Source organism: Meriones unguiculatus, chromosome 2 (genome assembly GCF_030254825.1).
Source record: "Meriones unguiculatus strain TT.TT164.6M chromosome 2, Bangor_MerUng_6.1, whole genome shotgun sequence".
Classification (NCBI taxonomy): domain Eukaryota; kingdom Metazoa; phylum Chordata; class Mammalia; order Rodentia; family Muridae; genus Meriones; species Meriones unguiculatus.
Genome location: NC_083350.1, coordinates 96,718,908 through 96,739,410, shown reverse-complemented (window position 1 = coordinate 96,739,410; position 20,503 = coordinate 96,718,908). Strand labels below are relative to the sequence as shown.

The 20,503-nt window shown below is 43.6% G+C and overlaps 1 protein-coding gene across 2 annotated transcripts in view; it reads left to right on the top strand.

Moving 5' to 3' along the window:
* Positions 1-18,682, top strand: part of Utp20 (UTP20 small subunit processome component) — an 87,158-nt gene extending 68,476 nt beyond the window's left edge. For both annotated transcript variants that reach the window (XM_021640076.2, XM_021640075.2), the window contains exons 44-62: positions 586-684; positions 1,361-1,528; positions 3,534-3,700; positions 4,632-4,773; positions 5,588-5,704; positions 7,767-7,937; positions 8,082-8,213; positions 8,922-9,032; positions 10,188-10,267; positions 10,625-10,694; positions 10,795-10,977; positions 11,680-11,811; positions 12,198-12,330; positions 13,520-13,707; positions 14,316-14,387; positions 15,514-15,795; positions 16,507-16,633; positions 17,892-18,037; positions 18,247-18,682. In XM_021640076.2, the coding sequence (XP_021495751.2) occupies positions 586-684; positions 1,361-1,528; positions 3,534-3,700; positions 4,632-4,773; positions 5,588-5,704; positions 7,767-7,937; positions 8,082-8,213; positions 8,922-9,032; positions 10,188-10,267; positions 10,625-10,694; positions 10,795-10,977; positions 11,680-11,811; positions 12,198-12,330; positions 13,520-13,707; positions 14,316-14,387; positions 15,514-15,795; positions 16,507-16,633; positions 17,892-18,037; positions 18,247-18,402 (2,676 nt within the window). In that variant the 3' untranslated portion in view covers positions 18,403-18,682. The remainder of the gene's footprint in view (positions 1-585; positions 685-1,360; positions 1,529-3,533; positions 3,701-4,631; positions 4,774-5,587; positions 5,705-7,766; positions 7,938-8,081; positions 8,214-8,921; positions 9,033-10,187; positions 10,268-10,624; positions 10,695-10,794; positions 10,978-11,679; positions 11,812-12,197; positions 12,331-13,519; positions 13,708-14,315; positions 14,388-15,513; positions 15,796-16,506; positions 16,634-17,891; positions 18,038-18,246) is intronic.
* The last annotated feature ends 1,821 nt before the right edge of the window (positions 18,683-20,503 follow it).

The following is a 20,503-nucleotide window of genomic DNA, read 5'->3' as shown; positions in this document are numbered from 1 at the left end:
AAGTCAAAGAGGGAAAGTGGTCCCACTTTAGATAGTCACCATTGCCTCTGTCTCCTTCACCTCTGAACCGCCAGCTGTGCCTGCTAATACTCCCTTCAATCTGAAGTGTTAGCAGTGGTGTAGAGCGTGGGCCTGGGGCCGTAGGGTCTCCCTTCCTTTCTTCTGGGAGGGCTTCCTCAAAAGGGTATAATTGCTGAATATGCAAGTCTCCCTTGACAAGTATTTGGTTGAAAAGCACTGTACACCCTTTTTGGTGAGCTACTCAGTTTGTTCCCCTTCAAAGTAATGTGGAATCCCTGGCTACTTTAAGCACTTGATCTGTTCCTCAGCAGTTCATGTGTCTGTGTCTGCCTGCCTTTTCTTCATAAATCACTGTAGTACCTGAGCAAGCTGTTGTGTTTCTGAGCACATGGTATTTTGTACGAAGCCATCCTGTCACAGGGCCCTAGATGGTGACATGTGAAAACATGTCTCTAAGCTGCTCTGAGCAGTAACTAACATGAACTTTGGATAGCACTCCATAGGTCCGGCCCCTCAGCCCTGGACTCGTAGTTATGTGGATTCTGACTATGCATCTCATCTTAGGTCCACGTGCTCACTTTCACTGTTTACACATTGCTGCAAAGCCTCACCAGCAAGCTGCAAGTTGGGGATTTAGACTCTTGTCTACATATAATGACTGAGGTAAGATTTACAGAATGCAATTCTGCTCTGCCTAAGTAGGCAATGGCCATTTTAGATAAAATAAAATAAAAATATAAAAATGAAAAAAGTGTAGGGTCTCACTCAGTGGTGGTGGGCACTTAGTATGTAAAAGACCTTCCCTGGATTTAGACCCCAGCACATGTACACAGCACATGCACAAACACACACATGCACACACACACATACACATACACACACATACACACAAGGAATTTGCTGTCTCTATGATTTAAATTAGTAGAAGTTGGAAAACCTACAGCTTCATTACAGTGGGCTTTCTGTCATTGCTAAAATTAGATAATTTAAATGACTTGGGAGGTAGGATTAGGAATAGAATGAATGAGCTTGACACATAACCTTTTCACTTATTTTTAGAATGTGGATTCTAATTTTGGAGTCTGGATTTCAAAATTTATGTTCATTTCAATAGTTAAGTTGCAGATATGAAGACTTATAGATCTTAGCATGTTGCTCTGTGTTTTGGTTTTTGGCATTTCTGGACTGGTTTCTAAAGTGCATTGAGAATGTGTGGAAATCTGTCAGAAGTTCCCCTCATCAATTCAGTCCAGTCTGACTTACTTTAATTCCTGTCACAGACTTCCCTTGGCACACCTTGCTTATTGCTCATCTCTGCTATTTGTCCTTTCTTTCAAAGATTTTTAACCATGAATTGTTTGGTGCACTTGCTGAAGAAAAGGAAGTAAAGCAGATTCTGTCCAAAGTTATGGAGGCACGAAGGAGCAAGAGTTACGATTCTTATGAAATCCTCGGCAAGTTTGTTGGAAAAGCGCAGGTTACAAAACTTATTCTTCCATTAAAAGAGGTAAGGACTTGTGTGAGATTCAGGAGTACCCAACATTCCAGTAACTCTCAGTGCCTGAAAGAGTCTCACAGGGTGAATGCTGTCCATGGTCAACCGTGGTTGCCTTTTGTGCTAAAGGAACAGACAAGTACCTTATGGATGCTAGCTGCAGTCTTCACTTGGGCGCTATGATGAGGGAATCCTGGTCTCTGATACAGACAAGATGTGACATAAAAGGCAGTAAGAGTTGGAGTGTGAATGACATTTACCTCTGCTTCTTTAGACTTAGCTCCCATATTGCCAGGCAGAAGAATGAACTAGGGGCTAGGTAGATGCTCAGTGGTTAAGGGCACTGGTTGCTCTTCCAGAGGACCCAGGTTCAATTCCCAGCACCCATGTGGCATCTCACACCCTCTACAACTCTACTTCCAAGGTATCTGACACCATTTATGGCCTCTTGAGGAACATACAAGCATGCACACAGGCAAAAGACTCACACACATAAAATAAAGATAAGTAAAAATGTTGTAAACATTGTTACAGGTAGAAAGTTGAGGCTTTCAGGGGGCTAGAAAGGAACATTAAAGACACTCTGGATTTGGTTCTAAACCACTCTGATCGAAAGCTGACATACTTTCTGCTGTTTATTTTGCCCAGAGAGAACAGTGACTCTAATTTACCCACGCTGTCTTACTGTTTTCCGTGTCCATTTAAGTGATAACTGTTTAATTTATTACAGCTTTATGTTCTAAAACTAGAGCCAAAAGTGCTTTCTAGTGTAACAAGTTACTCTTATTTCCAGATGTCTTAGTGGTAAGTAAACCTGTACCCTAGAGCACACATAGTTTCATCAGTGCTGACCTAAGAATGTTGGATGTATTTTGAGTTGGGAAGGGTCTCATATAATGAAGTGCTGAATATTTTGCTGAGGTTAATGGGTTAATGATGATCCCAAGTTCCTTTTGTGTTCTTTTGAGTTTGTCCTAAAGCCAGTCCTTTTCACATGGTTTCTTTCTTCTTCCCCTCCCCTGCAAGACAAGGTATCTTTGTGTAGCCTGTCCTGGACTCACTTTGTAGACCAGGTGGGCCTCAAACTCACAGAGGTCTGCCTATCTCTGCTAGGATTACAGGTGTGCACCACCAAGCCTGGTTCATGTGGTATTTTTTAAATAGCAGCTGTGTATTTTATTGATTGGTGTGTGTTTGTTTATGTGGGTAGTATGTGCTCATGTGTGTGTGCACGCACACATGAGCATATGCATATGTGTGCCTACCAGCCACCCCCATCAGTGCACTTTGCAGATGAAGGCAGGCATAGGAACAGAGGAACCCTGAACCACAGAAACTGCTAGCCGTGATTGCCTCTAACATTGAGGCTGCTGAAAAACATCGAAGCTCTCTACTCAGAGGGAATATGAGATTTTATACTCGTTATTATTCTGAAGCCAAATATGAATGACTATAACATGAATTCATGCTGCCCTAAATACCATGTTTCAAAGTGGCAACAAAGAAATGAAGTTTTTATAGTAGCCGAAGAAACAAAGTCATACAAGGCGTTTTTAAAACACTGGGTAGGTCGGTTACAGTAAAGCAGAGAGTATCTGTTGTAGTCCCACGATGTTATCTGAAGACATTCTTAGCCTTTGGCTTGCTGGAAGCTGGAGGTCTGTTTGAAAGGTTTCTGAGATAGCTACAGGATGTTAGGTCAGACACGGGTGTGCGGTGAATGGCCACTTACGGGGCTAATGATAACCTGAGATGATTTGGGTCTGGACCTGGCACATTCCAGCTGTCCACAGTCACTGGGGACTTAGTCAGCCTTGTAGACTGTTTCTTCTGGGAACTTCGGTTCTCAGGTTCACAGTAACTTTTACTTTATATGTCACGTCCATCTAAAGATGTAGTACTACACATTTTTTAATTAGAAAAAAGCACACTAGCTAGCAAATATGCGGGAGAGACATATAGCAAATGAAAGCATGGCCCTGTCCACCAGCATGCTGTTCTGTGTTTGCCAATTTAGATACTACAAAACACCACGAGTTTAAAGCTTGCCCGGAAAGTCCACGAAACCTTACGCCGAATTATAGCAGGGTTGATTGTGAATCCAGACATGACGGCAGACTCTATTCTACTGCTCAGTTACGGCTTGGTCAGTGAGAATCTGCCACTGCTAACGGAAAAGGAAAAGTAAGTTCTGGGGGAACCTTAGGGTAAACCATCTTGCAAGCTGCCCTTTCTGGAGAGCCCTTCAGTTGTCATCTCTTAAGTGTGTTAATTTAATAACCTGATGCAGTGCAACACAAAATGAGGCTGAGCACCTCAGCGGATGTCTGTAATCCCAGTGCTCAGGAGGCAGAGGCAGGAGAATTGTGAGTTTGCTGCCAGCCTAGGTTACAGAGCAAAATCCTTCTTAGCTTTGTGCAGTTTGGGCTGTGAACTCTCCTAGTGCTCATTTTAATATAAGATTGATTTCTTTTTCCTGTGTAATGGTGCATCCCTTTAGTACCAGCACTTGAGAAGCAGAGGCAGGGGATTTCTGTGAATTCAAGTCCAGCCTGGGCTACATCCAATGACTTCCAAGACAGCCAAGCTACACAGTGGGACTCTTTCTCAGAAAATAAAAAATAAAATAATTTAGAAAGACTGTTTTTCTCATCATGAGGTGGCTATGAATGACAGCAGCCAGTTCTTTTTATACCATTCTCTGGTGCTGGTTTTAAATATTTACTGAATGGAAGGGTAGATCTGAGATACATTCCTATTGTTTCGATAAAAGCAGGTGTGTAGGACTTAAGTCATCCGAAAAATACCTCATGCACATTCTTTGGATTTTGCTCTGTGCTCTGAAAAGAGGCGTGTTGGCAGTTATTTTCAGATTGCAGCCCCAGGGAGCACCCTCTTGCTTTCCGTCTTCATTCAGATGCATGCCCTAGTGTTACCTCTGGTACTAGGACTTGCCATGACCCAGGTCAGCGGCACCATCATCTGCAGGGAGTGGGGAGACAAAGGAGCCGCTGAGCCTGATCATCAGGGCTGCTCATACCACCATGAGGCCACAGAAGCATCTCCAAAGTGATGACAGTGCTCTTTCTTTTTCTCCATTGTAAATGATTGACAGGAAGCCAGCAGCCCCTGAGCCTGATGCTCGACTGCCACCCCAGAGCTGCCTTCTGCTCCCTGCAACTCCGGTTCGAGGTGGGCCAAAAGCTGTCACGAGCAAGAAGACCAACATGCACATATTCATTGAATCTGGGCTTCGGGTAAGAATTTTTCTTATGACTTGTTTTCTGTTCCGCCATCTGCAGAATCTCGGGTGTCACTCACCTTCTGTGCAAATGTTGTACCACAAGTTACTTACTAGTGGTACAACTTAATTGCTTAAGGGTGCATTTGTTAAGTTAATATTTGCCTTTACCAATGCTTCCCATACTACGCACCCCTGGCTGGCCTGAATCTCTGTGTAGACCAGGCTGGCCTCAGATTTGTAACAATTCACTTTCCTCTGCTTTTTGGGTGCTGGAATTACAAGCTGGCACCACCACTCTTGGCCTCTTCTTTGATGATATAGTTGTCTCAGAGTTACTGTTTTGACCTAATATTTATTAGAATTTCACTGTATTTTTCTTTTAAGGTGATGAGAGTTTCAAAAATCTGGTCATTTTTAGTTCTTGTGTCTTTTTTTTTTTCCTGGTCTTTTTGCACCACAAGGCTCCAGGCTCCTACATACATTGCAGAGAGCCTAGCTTCCTTCAGCTCTACAGTCACTCTCTGAGTCTGTCTCTAGCTAAGAGCCCTCAGTATAGGTACCAGGTCTGTCTAATCATTGCTATGCACTGTTCATGGAGCCAGTGCCTGAAATCCCAGTAGATTTTGGTGAATACCATCTCAGCCTCAGGCCAAGTTCCCACAAACTTGGCTTTCTGAGAGTCAAGTCTTAGATTTTTTCATTTTCTTTTATTGTTTTGAATAGAAGCATTTTGAAATATCATACTCATCTCTACAAGTCACCTCCTTTACCTCACTCACCGGTTATTATGGAGAAGTGATATAAAATATCTTCTTCAACCCTTTTAGCTGCTGCACCTGAGTCTGAAGACCTCCAAGATCAAGTCTTCTAGTGAGCATGTGCTGGAAATGCTGGACCCTTTTGTGTCTCTCCTCATTAACTGCCTGGGAGCCAGGGATGTGAAGGTGAGTATTGGTCCATGTTGGATATTTCATTACTTCACGAAGGCTACACTGTGTGGAATACTGAAACTTACCTCAGGAACTTATTTTTGTTCCTTTGTGAAGGAGGGATTCTGACACAAACCATCATTGTCCACTTCTTTGAAAATAACTTGGAGGGGCTTGGGGAGGTGGGAGTGTGGTACGGGGAGGGGCCACCGGGGAGAAGGCTCAGCAAAAAAGTTCATACTGGGGGCTGGAGAGATGGTTCAGCAGTTAAGAGCACTGACTGCTCTTTCAGAGGTCCTGAGTTCAATTCCCAGCAACCACATGGTGGCTCATGACCATCTGTAATGGAATCTGATTTCCCCTTCTGGTGTGTGTGAAAACAGCATTCATATACATAAAATAAATAAATCTTTAAAAAAAAAAAAAAAGTTCATACTGTGTGATCATCAGGACTGGAGTTTGGATCCCAGCATGCGCGCAAAAGCCAGCACCACACAAAAGACCCATTTGTTTAGATGATCCTTAACATCCATGAAAGTCCTAGTATGTTACCTAATTTCATTCTCAGAAACACCTTCAGTGATGTCGCCAGTCATCATGGTCCCCATTGTCATCATCCTAATGACTTCATCTCCAACCCTGCAAGCTCCTGAGGCAGATTTTTCTTCCTACAGACTTATTTTATTTTTTTATGTGTATATGTGTCTGCACATGTGCATCTCTGTGCCCAGGGAAGCCATAAGAGGGCATTGGGTCCCCTGAAATCCTGGAGTTACAGGCATTTGTGAGCTGTTTGATATGGGTTCAAGTATATAAACGTGGGTTCTCTGGAGGAGCAGCAAGCTCTCCTGCCCCAGATGTTTTTTTAAATGAACCTAGGACTCAGCACACACTAGACAAGTGCTGTGCCACTGAGCTATGTCCAGCCCAAGGCAGGTTTTCATGAGGGAGCTAGGACTGGCCCTCAACTGGGTGGTGAGCCTCTCAGACCCGAGAACTGCCATCTCCTACGTCACATGTTACCTGCTTCACGGATGAAGGTGCTGGAAGCTGGGTACAGCTCCAGGCACGGGCCATTCCTTAGAAAGCTCAGACTTGAGCCAGGTCTGTCAGATGACCAGGCTCTTTATATTTCCTTATAATCCAGCCCTATGGGGATGCAACTGTGCTTGAGGGAGTGGGGTGGGGCCTGCAGAACTGTCTGGCCCTGTGAACTTGGACTCTGTGTAATCTGTGTATCAGCACAGTTTCACTGTCCTTGCACACAGTACATGACTACAGGAAATGCTACTTTTCTTAGGCCTAATTTTGAGCTACTTGTCTCTTCTTGACACAGAAGTTACATGCATATTTATTTTTGGGTTTTTGAAACAGACTCTTATCTTTGTAGCCCAGGCTGGCCTCAAACTCAAGAGTTCCGTGCCTTGGCCTCCCTACTGCTGGGATGACAGGCATGAGCCACTGTGCCTGGCTGTCTTTGTATTTATAATGCCCAGTGATTTATTAGGAATGTAGATCAGTGGCAAAACGTAGATCTAGCATGTGAAGGGCCCTGGATTTGATCCTAGGACTTCAGAAAAAGTGGTGGTGGTGGCAGTGGCAGCCGTGCTAGTGATACCCAGTAGAGTGCTTTGTATATAGAATACAAACTAAGATCCCAGAGATCCACCTTAGTAATGATCAGCTACATTGAAATGCCATTCCAAAAATTTAAAAGTGATTTTAAATTAACTGTTAAAAAAAAAAAGTTCCGAAATTGTCCAGTCTATCAAATCCTTAAGAACATGATCCATGAGCACCTTTTGTTTTGACTTGTGATCTGCCTTCATGTGCTGTGATAGGGAGCCATTTCTCCTATAGCAAGAAATCAGTGTGGCTCAGCTGTAACTCCCCTCCTCACTTAGACATATAAAATAATCTAAGGAACTTTTTTTTTTTTTTTTTTTTTTTTTAAGAAATGAAAAACTTATACTTGAGTAGTTCTCCCGAAGTAGGCTGGACATAGTCTGTTAGCTATTCATCCCAACCACTTGCCTGCCTACATCCTGAGTCATAGTTTTGCATTCTGTCTTCTCAGGTGATCACGGGTGCTTTGCAATGCCTGATCTGGGTCTTGCGGTTCCCCCTGCCTTCCATAGGAACCAAAGCACAACAGCTGACCAAACAGCTTTTCCTTCTGCTGAAGAACTATGCAAGAATGGGGGCTGCCCGGGGCCAGAACTTCCACCTGGTGGTGAATTGTTTCAAGGTGAGAAAGAAACAGTTCCACTTAGACAGAGCCAAGATGATCTTGGGGTTAGAGTGGTCTCCTAGGTTGTTGTTAAGGCCGTTTCAGTTCTTTAGAGCCTTGCTTTGGGGTAGCTGCTGCTAATGTCGCTGTTACGACTTACAGTGCGTGACCATCGTTGTAAAGAAAGTCAAGTCTCACCAGATAACTGAGAAACAGCTTCAGGTTCTTCTGGCTTACGCTGAGGAAGACATTTATGATACTTCAAGACAAGCCACTGCGTTTGGTCTTTTGAAGGTATGATGTTGCCGGATGTTGGGTTTGGATGTTTGCGCACGCACATTAGATCCTTAGAACAATTGGAGCATCTACTTTAACTTCTGAAATTAAATAAATGATGAAGGCTAACATGATTTTTGTAGTCAGATATGCTAATGCAGTATTTTTTAAAGAATTATTTGTTTATGTGTATGGGTATTTTGTCTGCACACTAGAAGAGAACATTGGATCCCATGGGACCACAGTTATAAATGGTTGTGAGCCACCATTGAACTTTATTAACCTCAGAACCATCTCTCCAGCCCCTATTACAAGATTTAAACATGAGGTCTGTAGTAACTTTCCCAGAGGGCTGGGGGGATTGATCGTGATGTTAAAACTCTAGGGTGTCAAAGGCCCTGGGTTCAACTGCTAGCATTGTGTATGTGTACATACATAGATACATGCATACATACATACATATGTACGTACATACCTCCCCAAGCCCAAGGAGCTCCGGTCAAATTTAGGTGCTCTACCTTACCATATTGAAGGGTCTTTTGTTGTTCTTAATTTGATGATCTATTACATAATACAAAGTTTTCCGTTTTAATCCTTTTTAAGGTTGTACTTTCTCTTTTGGTTGTTTTCATTGTGCTTGAACACTGCCTGTGACCACTTTAACACCATGCCTACTTATTTCCATCTGGGCATGAAATTTGTATGTCTTTTTTCTTTATATTTTAGGCTATTTTATCAAGAAAATTATTGGTCCCAGAAATTGATGATATCATGCGGAAAGTATCCAAATTGGCAATTTCTGCACAAAATGAACCAGCCAGGGTCCAGTGCAGACAGGTGCGTGGAGAGAACCTGTTTCTGTAGTAAATGCCGGGGCTTTTGTAGTTAGAGAGGTGCCCTCTGGCTCAGTCCTGAAGACTGCTTTGTGTATGGAGTTGCTGTGTTCTGAGACTCGGGCTCCTAGGGCAGGAGGACAGGAAGGCCTTCCTGAGAATTGACAACAAAGATGAAATCTGAAGAAGCCTAAGGCATGACCCTTCCGGTCAGCATGTTATTTGTTCAGCTCGGTCACTGTACCACCCACACAGTCTCATGTAGGCAGCCAGCATCTCTGGTTTAGCAGTAGGAAAAAAGCAGCCTCTGGAAGTTTAAGGCTTCATTCTCACTGTGTATTAACTAAGGCTGAATACTAGAGATTAAAAATGAAACCTAGCAGACTGGATGCCTCAGCATGAAAAGCGTTTGCTGCCGGCCCTGATGATCTGAATTTGATCCCTGGGACCCATGTGGTAGGAGGAAAGAGCTCCCACAAGTTGTCTTCCTGTCTCCATGCATATGCAGACACACATACACATAATAAATAGGAGCCAGGTGGTGGCGGCACACACCTTTAATCACAGCACTGGGAGGCAGAAGAAGGTGGGTCTCTGTGAGTTCAAGGCCAGCCTGGTCTACAAAGTGAGTCCAGGATAGCCAGGGCTACAGAGAAACCCTTTCTCAAAAACAACAACAACAAAAAGCACTAAGCAAGGGTTACCGGTGCTGGGTATGCAGGTGGTATTTATTAAGTGCAGTATTTTTTGCTGTAGTGTTAATTGATTCTATCCAAGGGAAGAGAGAAGGTGGAACCAGCCTAGTCTCCATGCCACCTGTCAGAGAAGCTGTGGAATGCAGGCTTACGTTTGGAGCTTCAACCTTGTAGTGATTGGCAGGACCTGCCTTGGAGCCAGACCTTGATAAGTGACTTGGCGACAGTAAGGGGCTTAAATCTAGGCTTAGTAGACTGGTTAATCTGGGTTTGGCTAGAAAACCTGACTTCAGTTTATCCCTCCTGTGAGTCCCAGACAGCATCTTAGTGGAGGGCCTTCTGGAGAAGTAGCTCAGTGAGACTAGCAAGCCCGGAGCCCTGCCTCATGAGGAAGCAAGAAGGGAGGCACGGTTTCCTGCATGGACAGACAGAGCCACGTACTCACCTTTGTGCTTTGTTCTTAGGTTTTCCTGAAATACATCCTTGACTATCCCCTCGGTGAGAAATTGAGACCAAACTTGGAATTCATGCTCGCTCAGCTGAAGTAAGCACAACCGTGAAGGATGTGGGGGCAGGGGGCCAGTTTCTTCCTTGATCTTGTGGTGACTGCCTTGAAAGGGCAGCCTGAGCATGGTGTGGCTACTGCGCTGTTGCTCTTGGCTTCCCTGGTGCCTCTGTAAGTTGCTTTTCACCCAGTCTGATCAGAGTCTACTTAGGAGAATGTTAGAAGCCCAACAGGATTACATCCAAAACTTCATGGCAGCTGGATGGATACATGCAATCATTGATATTATGGGAGTGGACTAGTTTCCGGTCTTTGAAGAAATAGGTTGACTAACTGATACATTTTAATTTTATAATAATCGCAAGCTACTGAGACTACCTAATGTTCTTGCCCTAGTTATGAACATGAAACTGGAAGAGAATCCACCCTGGAAATGATCGCCTATCTTTTTGACGCCTTCCCTCAGGTACTGTTTGGCCATGGGCGCTGAGAGCCCTGCCTCTGCGTTGTCACTCGTCTGTAGCGGTTCCATTGTGGGTCTTCTCACTGGGGCCTGTTTTCCATAGGGACTCCTCCATGACCATTGCGGGCTGTTCTTCATCCCTCTTTGCCTGATGATGGCCAACGATGACTCTGCCATGTGCAAAAGGATGGCATCCATGGCAATCAAATCCTTACTTAGCAAGGTCAGCCTTGAGAAGAGAGACTGGCTGTTTGGTGTGGTTACCTCCTGGTTTGAAGCAAAGAAGGTTAGTGTTGCTTTTGGTTATAGATGTGTTTTAGCTTTGGTGCATAATTTATATCAGTGCATACTAGACATACTGTTGAAACAGCATATCCCAGATAGCCTCATTGGTATGTGATTATGCAAATGATATGTTCTTAAAGTTGCAGAGTATGAAAGCTATAGAAAGTCAAGTATTTGCACATGTAGTAATGTTAACAGAACTCTACTATGTGAAGGCCTGACATTTCTGCTTCTAGTTTTGTCCTTCAGTTTCTGGAGTGTAGTTTTCCTTATTCTTCCCACTTAATGCTGTCACCTTCACCGCTGGTCCATCTTTTATTGAGTTCAGCTAGGACTTTATTTCTTTTCTATTTTGAAAATTAAAGTTTCATCCATACTTGGTTTGGCTGACTCTCCAGCCCCTGTGACCCCACCTGACTTGATTCTTTCTATCCCATAGCTCTCCCTTTTGCTCTTAGGTTTATTATCTTCCTGACCCTCTCCCTTCACCTCTTTTTTCCTCTCTCATGGTCCCTTTTCTAGTTTCCTGTCACCCATCCATCCCCACTCTCGAGTAAATCCACAGAGTGTAGAGCTAGGATACTCAGAAGGGGTTAACCTGTGGTGTTTATCCTTTTTATTTCTGGGGCCGACAGTACCTACCTTCTTTCTGTAATCCTACCGTGTTGTGATTTTCTTTTCTTTCTTTATTTATTTTTGGTAGCGATTAAACAGGCAGCTAGCTGCCCTGACCTGTGGCTTGTTTGTGGAAAGTGAAGGAGTTGATTTTGAAAGAAGACTTGGAACTCTTCTTCCTGTGATCGAAAAGGAAATTGATCCTGAAAACTTTAAAGATGTAAGTAATTTGCTAGGTACTAAAACTTGGGGGGAAACACTCAGGTTGAGTTGGTAGATATTGAAACATGCCACTTTTATTAGTGAAAGCAAGAATGCAGTACAGCTGAAGCTTTTTTAATGGGGCCTTATGGTGAAGGGAGTATTTCAGTGACAGTGCTTACCCAGAGTGCCCAAGCCCCGCCACTCCCCAGCACCACCAAAACAAGCAAGGGGCAGCCTGTCCCGGTGATGCACAACCATAATCCCAAGCACTTGGGAGCCTGAAGCAGGGGAGTTTGGTGACAGCTTGGTATGTAGTGAGGCACTGACTCAGAAAGTAAATGGGGGAGAGAGTAAGCTGTCTTCCAGGGTATGTTAACTGGTGTGTGTTTGCCATGTGTTCAGATCATAGAGGAAATGGAAGAAAAGGCTGCAGATCGCCTGCTATTTGGTTTTCTCACACTGATAAGTAAACTCATCAAGGAATGTAATTTTATTCACTTTACCAAGCCCTCGGAGACTTTGGATAAAATCTGGAGTAAGTATTTAATTGAACAGCATAGTAAGTTGTGATAGAATTATTGAAATTACTTGAAATTTGTACTTTTGAAAAAAGTACTACAGAAAGTAAATTTATTTATAAGTTCATAAGGAAAAAACGTAAAGGACTCTGTCAGGTTACATTGAAGCGTTTGGGGGGGGGACTGTATTTCTTTTTTGAAAAGGGAAACGTTGCGGAAGTGTGCTGCTGTGTGATGATGTCCTTCACACACCCGCCAGCTCTTCCTCCTCCTTCCCTTTCCTTCATGTCTCCCCAGCTTTGCTACAGTGCGACCTACACTGAAGAACTGTGTTTGGGGGACTTGTTGATAAAAAGGAGAGGGAGGGAGAAGGGGGGCTGAAATAAAAATAACTAATGAAAACTTTTTAGAAAAGAGTTATCTCCTGTATTTACGGTTTCCAGCGCGCTTTGAGATGTACACACACAGACTGTATTTCCGTCAGTCTTCTTAGGGAGTGGGTGTCTTAAACAGGGGCTCATTTCCCCAGGAACGTTGCTGTCCTGCTCTGCTCAGCCAGCACTTGACTACAGCTCAGTAGATGCTCTTGTCAGTAGTCACGTAAGCTCACCCACATTTACTCCCTTTCCACCCGAGGACATTAAATTACTTTATTTACTATATATAACTCTTAAGTTTAGCTTAGTTGTCACATGGATAATACATAGAATGCTGTGGTTAAATAATTGTCACATTAGACTTGGCACTTTACTTGCCAAGTGCCGTGATGCACTTGTGTCCATCCTGTGGCTGAAACACTGTAAGCACTGGATGAGCTCAGCCTGGGGTGTTTCTTTCCTCATCTGTAAGATGACACTGTAGCTCTGCTTCACAATTGTGATTGTAAAGGTCATTGCCGTGGCACAATGTCCTGTTAACAGAATCTTTTCTCCCGATTCTGAAACTAGCTCATGTAGCACCAGCTCATAGGGAACTATGGGGCTTTAATGTATTTCGTCAGCATCGTTTGCCAGACAGTCAGTTACATAACTGCTTCCTCTCTACCTCTTCTCCCTGGCTTCTGTGGCCTGGAAAGCAGGGACAGTTGTCTTTCTTTGGTTCTTCAGTACAAGCCCACAAGAGAAGCTCTGTAGATACCTACCCTCATGTTGACCTCCAGAGAATAAGCAAAGTGTGAGGTGTCTGAGGATGCGGTTACTCTTTCAGGTCACGTGCACTCTCACCTCAGACACCCTCACAGCTGGGTGTGGCTCACGGCAGCCCAGATTGTTGGGCTGCTCTTCGCCTCTTGCCAACCGGAAGAGCTCGTTCAGAAATGGAAAGGCAAAAAGACCAAAAAGAAGCCCTCGGACCCTGTCGCAGTCAGATTCCTCACAAGTGCCCTTGACCAGAAGGTACCATTTTTCTTTTGTTTTTTAAGGACAGATATATATACTCAATATATACCCTGGGCTAGCCTAAAATCAAGCTGACCTGAAACTTGCTGTGTTCCTTCTGCCTCAGCCTCCCTAGCCCTAAGAGTTGTGTTTTTCCATGCTTGACTTGGGTTTTGTTGTTACTGCTTGTATGTTTTTAAGCTACAGTTTCTCTAAAACCTTTTTCTTCCCTTCTGAACTGAGTGAAATGTTTACTCTCATCTATGTGGTTGCCTTGGGGCTGGGCCCTGGGTTGGAAAAACTAGCCAATGACTTGCTGCACATGTAATCACTAGGAGCTTTGCTTTGCTTTGCTTTGCTTTGTGTGTGGGGGGTGTTGGTTTGATTTGGTTTTGAGACATGAACTCATTATGTAATGTGGAACTCACCATGTGTCAGAGCAGACATGAATTCACAGGGCCTCTCTGGCTTCAGCCTCCTAATGTGCTCAGATTTCAGATATGTGCCACCATACCCAGCTGTTACTCATGACTGGAGTTTTTTCTGTTTGTTTTTGGGGTGGGGGTTGTTATTTTAACACCCAACAAATGTGCTGCCTGTCTGCTAATGTCCATTTCTTTTCACAGATGAAGAGTATCTCCCTAGCTTCGTGCCATCAGTTGCATTCCAAATTCTTAGATGAGTCTCTAGGAGAACAGGTAAGAAGAGCGTATGTGGTCTTTCCAGTAGAAGAGAAGCAAGCTGCTGTTCTACCAGCAGACTAAGAACAGGCTAACATTTTTAACTCGCGGTCTTTTAACTAGCTTGTATTCGGAATATGTGATAAAATGGAAACTCCTGCTCCAGGACGTATTCAGGTAGACGTGCATGTCTAGCTGACCCTAGGGTCGATACTGGAATAGCCCTTGGCTTCTTCCCGAGAAAGGTGATGGGGTAGGGAAATTGTTCACCTTTTCATCTTTAGCCTTAAATACCAATTCTACTTTGTGTCTAAAGCTTTAAAGGGCTTAGTTGATGAGTGTTTAAGTGTTCTATTAAAACCTTACTATGTCCCTAGAAGTTAAAGAGAAAGAATGTCATTCATGGTCTGACCTAAAAATTGGCTGTCCTTAAAAGCAGATACATTATTCTATTATTAAAATAGTTTGTGTACTTCTATAAGAAGAAGTATAACTATAGCCAGTGTAGTAGCCTGCGCCTGTAATCTCAACACTTGGGAGGCTGAGGTGGGAGGCTTACCATCAGTTGGAGGCCAGCCTGGGCTACAGGTGTCAACTCTGTCTATAAGAAGTAAGTGGTACCACACTTTATCCTACGGCAGGGTCAGGGAAGGAGTGGATGGCAGAGTTCAGCACTTGACATTGAATTCTGAAGACTTGAATCCTGCTTGGCCACCAGGGGCATTTTATATTGGTGTAACTTAAAATAACCCTGTTTTTATTTCCTCCTGGTTATAATACCTCAGAGAGGGCTTTAGAGTTGAATCAGAACATGGGTAGAAAGCAGCTAGTCAGTATTATTTCTACATAGTTAGGTTCAAAGAAGTTAGTGCAAAGTAAAATAAAAATGGTTATTCCATAGGGAAATGTTTGACTTTTTCTGTGACTTTAAAGACCGAACTGAGCCAGGTGGGTAGCAGTTGCATGAGAATGAATTTGGATACACTCTGTGGAAGAACTTAAGACTTTACAGGGCACAGCCAGTCAGTGTAACATTACAATCAGCATAATGGGGCTGCACCCACTGTTTGATCAACTGCACAGTGTTAGTTAGGCTCGAACAAGCCATGCTTGCTTCTAACCTCACCTCTCACCCCCTTTTAAGGTTGTTAAGAACTTACTGTTCGTAGCGAAAGTCTTATTTTTACTGGAACCTGATTCTGGGAACAAACAAGGAGAGTTGAAAGAGTTGGAAGAACAGGACACTTTGGGAGATGCTCTGTCCCGAGAGGCGGCAGAAGACGAGGCTGCTGCAGATGGAAAGACAGAGTCTGACAGAGAAGAGAAGGAAGGGCCCAGCAAGCCAGCCACATTGCTCTGGCTGATTCAGAAGCTGTCCCGGATGGCTAAACTGGAAGCGGCTTATTCGCCTAGAAACCCTTTAAAGGTGCGACAGGGCAACTGAGAGTCTTTTTTCGCTCACTTGTTTTTCTCTGAGACAGGGACTCAGCTCACTATGCGCAGGCTGGCTGGAGCTCACAGAGATCTGTCTGCCTCTGCCTCCCAAATCCTGGCATCAGAGGTATATGCTTCCATTGCCTGGCTCTCATTTGTTCACACAGGTTCTGTTTTTTCTTTTGGTTTGGTTTTGATTTTGATTTTTGGAGAGAGGATTTCTCTGTGTAGCTCTGACTGTACTGCAACTCATTATCTAGACCAGGCTGGCCTTGAACTTAGATTTGCCTGCCTCTGCCTCCTGAGTGCTGGGATTAAAAGCATGCCCAGCTTGACACAGGTTCTAACTCATTTGCTGGTACTTGCTTTATACCCTAGGCTGGTCTGAACCCTGTACTTGCGGAAATCCTGCCTCAGCCTACCACTTGCTCGATTTAGAGGCATCAGTTACAAAGCCTGATGTTTTGTTTGGGAATTGATTTGGAGTGTTTGTTTTGGGGATTGGGTTTAATTTTTTTTTTTTTTCCTGAACATTTTAATGTTATTGGTGAGATCTTCAGGTCCTTGGGATTTTGTATTCTGTACCTAAAACTGCAACAGTATCTGTCTCAAAATGAGTGAACTCTGCTTTTCAAAAGAAGACTGCTTGCATGACTAAAAGTTGAGCAGAGATGTGTCAAGTGAAAATAGTCTCTCCTTTCAGAGAACCTGCATCTTTAAGTTCCTTGGTGCGGTGGCCATGGATCTTGGAGTAGACAGGGTAAAGCCCTACCTCCCAGTGATCATTGCTCCCCTGTTTCGAGAACTCAACAGCACCTATTCGGAGCAAGGTAACTCTGCCCTTTCTGCCCTCCTGAATGTTTGCATATTGGGACCCCTTCTCTCCTGGATGCTGGATGACCCCTTCCTGTCTCCTTCTCTGCTAGAGTTTAAGGAAGCAGTTAATTGGCAAACATTTGCCATTATATTCAACGAGCTCTTGTGCATGCTTCCAATCATGTCAAAAAGTAAATGGTGTTGGGTGTGACTCATGAGCCAGGTGGATCTTAATAAATTCAAGGCTAGCCAGGACTAAACAGTGAAATGCAGTGTCATTTTTTTTTTTTTTTTAACTTGTATGAATTGATGGTTTGGAGTATTCCTAAACCTCCTAGTGATCTGGACAGGTGGTACACACCTGTAACTTCAGCACTCTAGAGGCACTGGCAGGGAAATTGCGGGTTTGGGGTTTGCCTGAGCCATATGGGTAAAGTACCTCAAAAAGGGTCTAAAAGTTTTAAACATTTTAACAAGAAGACAAATGAAGCAGATTTGGTGTTAGAGCCCAGGTTTTCATATTTTGCTTATTCACAAATACCTCATGATGTTTGTTTGTTTTTTTTATTGTGTAGCCTAAATAACCAATAGAAAGAAAATAGGAATTACCGTATGATTTCATTGAGATCTTAGCAATTGGCCTTAAGGTTGATACACCTAATGCTGTTCTAAGTCACACATTTAGAGGGTGCTGTTTTTAACTCTTCAGCTCCATTCATCTTTTGCTCCCTGCACCTCTTGTTGAAGTGATATTTTTTAGTGCCTAGCATATTTGGAGCATTCTGTGCATTAGGCACTTGGTATACATCTTAATTCCTGTGGTATTTTTGAAATATGTAAAACTGTGGCTGATTTGCATTTTCTAAAGTGAGGGAGACAGGGAGTGTGGGAGAGAGCGCACAACTTCTCAGTCTGTCATCACTGAAAACATTCTTGTGGGCACAGCCAGACTGCATGATCTGTGCCCTAGAGGCTGGAGAAAAGAGTCCTACCTCTTCCACATCTACAGAACTGAGCAGGCTCCCAGAAGTAACCCAGAACTCTTGGGTAACATTCAGGCCTTCATGGCCAGGTTTCGCTGGGGGATGGGCCTCCTGGAGTCTGGTCTCTTGTTACATTGTGGCAAAGGTGGTAGCTACAAGGCCACATCCTCCCTCAGGAGCTCAGGAGGCCAGTTTTAGATTTATGTCAAGTAGGTAGTTACGATGCCACCAGAGTTTACATGTTACTTTGACGTGTGGCTGCCTCTGATCTTCCTTTCTGTGTGACTAGATCCTTTGCTGAAGAATCTATCCCAGGAAATCGTAGAATTACTCAAAAAGCTGGTGGGGCTGGAGAGCTTCTCGTTAGCCTTCGCCTCTGTACAGAAACAGGCCAGTGAAAAGAGGGCACTGCGGAAGAAGAGGAAGGCCCTGGAGGTGAGTTTGCGGTTGTGAACGTGGCTAGTCCACTGTTAACATGTGCTTTCAACTGGGAGTGTGCTGTGTGCATGTGTGCCACTGTTGCCCAGGAAAGGGATGAGGGCTTGGGACAAATGTTTTCCCTAATGACACATCTTCTGCATTTGGTTTGGATTCTTTCAACATGTACTTTAAAAGTAATGAAAGATTTCTGTTTTCTCTTCAAGTTTGTAACCAATCCTGATATTGCTGCCAAGAAGAAGTTGAAGAAACATAAAAATAAAAGTGAAGCAAAGAAGAGAAAGATAGAGTTCCTACGTCCAGGCTATAAGGCCAAGAGACAAAAATCGCAGAGCCTGAGAGATTTAGCAATGGTGGAGTGAGGTCTCCCTGTATCGTTATCAGTAACTCACTGTCTCAACTAGGTTGAGAACCTGAACTTCCTGCTTCCTTCAACTGGGCTGACTACCCAGCAGATTTTGTCAAACTTTGGAAAGACAGCTTACCACTTAGAAGGCTGAGGCAGGGGGATGGCTACAAGTTTCAGGGCTAATGAGACCAGGTCTCAACCAAAAGAAACGAAGTTAAAACTTTGGCATAGATTTGTAATATATATTTTTGTGTAATCATGCTTGTATTTTTTAATTAAAATGTTTAATATGCTTCTCCTGTATCTTCATTGTCTAAAAAGGACGATACTAAATGACAGGATTTAACGGTCATTTGAAATGGGGGTGACTCTGGTGTGGTGGAGCATGTAAGACAAGACAAAGAAGCGACAAAGCAGGTGCTTTCAGGAAAGGGTGCATCTTGAATGTGTCAAAGACAAAGTGTAGGCAGTAGCGGAACAGGAATCACCCGCTTTCCTTCTGGGTAGCTCAGTGTCTAGCAGCATTTACTGCTCTTCCCAAAGATTTGAGTTCAGTTCCCAGCAACATAGCTGTCTGTACCTCCAGCTCCAGGGCTTATGATGCCCTCTTCTGGTCCCTAAGGACTCCTGCGCTAACATGGCATACTCTCACATACATAAAAATAAAAAGAAGTATTTTTAATGGTGCTTCTCCTAAAGAGGTCCACACTAGGATGTGGCATGTTCCATATGCCACTGTTAACGGTTTTGTTTCCAGACTGTGAGTTATCCAGGAGTCAGCTGACGATCCTGTAGAAGTGACAAAAGAAATAGGTATGCACAAGAGAAGCAGAAACGATCCTTTAACATTAACTGAGCTGAGAATGGCTTTATCAGTTTCCTTAGAATGCTCATGCTGGTTGGTTAAGTAGTCACTGCCTTTAGCCTCACCACCGCGTGCCCCTTGGGTATGAGTTCCTACAGTTACTCCTCGTAGGATTATTTCCTAGCAGAACCAGTTGGAGAAATTTCCATTATAAACCTGTCTCTGATAAGGCTGACCATACCAAGAGTTAGGAACCTAGTAGGGCAACAGAAGTCTTAGAAAGCATGCTGCAAAACAACTCAGCATTAACTGTGAACCTGAGGCGCTTCCAGCCTAGTAGTCCACTGCTGAGAGAAACTTAGAACCGTGGGACCACAGACACTAGTTACAAGGAATCCCAATGTCCTTCCACAAGAGAATAGAATCGTGGTATATATGTCTATATATATGTATATCCCCACACATATTTGTAAGTTAAATGGAGCAAACAACCAACCAGAAGCAGAATTTCAGAAACACCGAAACCTTCCCAGTTTCTAAGGTTTAATGCACCCAAGTGTGTAGTGGCTCACACATTCAGAGGGACCAGTTGTTAGTTCAGCCACAGCATCTGCTCACTGCACTCAGTGTTGACGTGAGGTGACAGTCTTCAGTGCCCAGTGTATCTGGAAAATAGAAAACCTACCCTGTGTGCTAGGCACTTGGCATACATCTTATAGATCTAATACTATCCGTGTCAATCAAAATTGTTCCTATTTTAGAGAAAAGAAAGACTCAGTAAGACATGGAATGTAGGTAATATATTCAAAAAACACTCTCATTACCAAGCTACACACACACACTAGTATTCAGATTTATTTTCTTAACATCAGCATTGAAACTTGGGATTTATCTAGCCTGCATGTGATCAATTCGAGATGGCAGGGGCTATGTGCCAGGCAGCATGTGCCTACCAGACTTTTTCCCAGTGAACCGGAATCAACCGGGAGTATTCAGCACCTTGAGAATTAGCCTAGTAATCACAGTAAATAAATTACTCTTCTACCATTTTCCAGCTATGTGCCATTGATCAGAAGGAAGCTAAAGTATAAATTGCAATGCCACTTGCCTGTGTTAGGAACTGTGGACGATACTGCACACTGCACCTAAGCGTGTGGTGGATTACTGGGTTGGGGAAGTTCCTCTGAAAACAATCTTTCAGCCTACAGTATGCTTAAGTTTTAAATATTTATCCTATTTCAACTTTATTTTTTGCATGGCATATTACTAGGGTATAAGGAGTGCACTTGTCTGTGGAGATTTGGAGGTC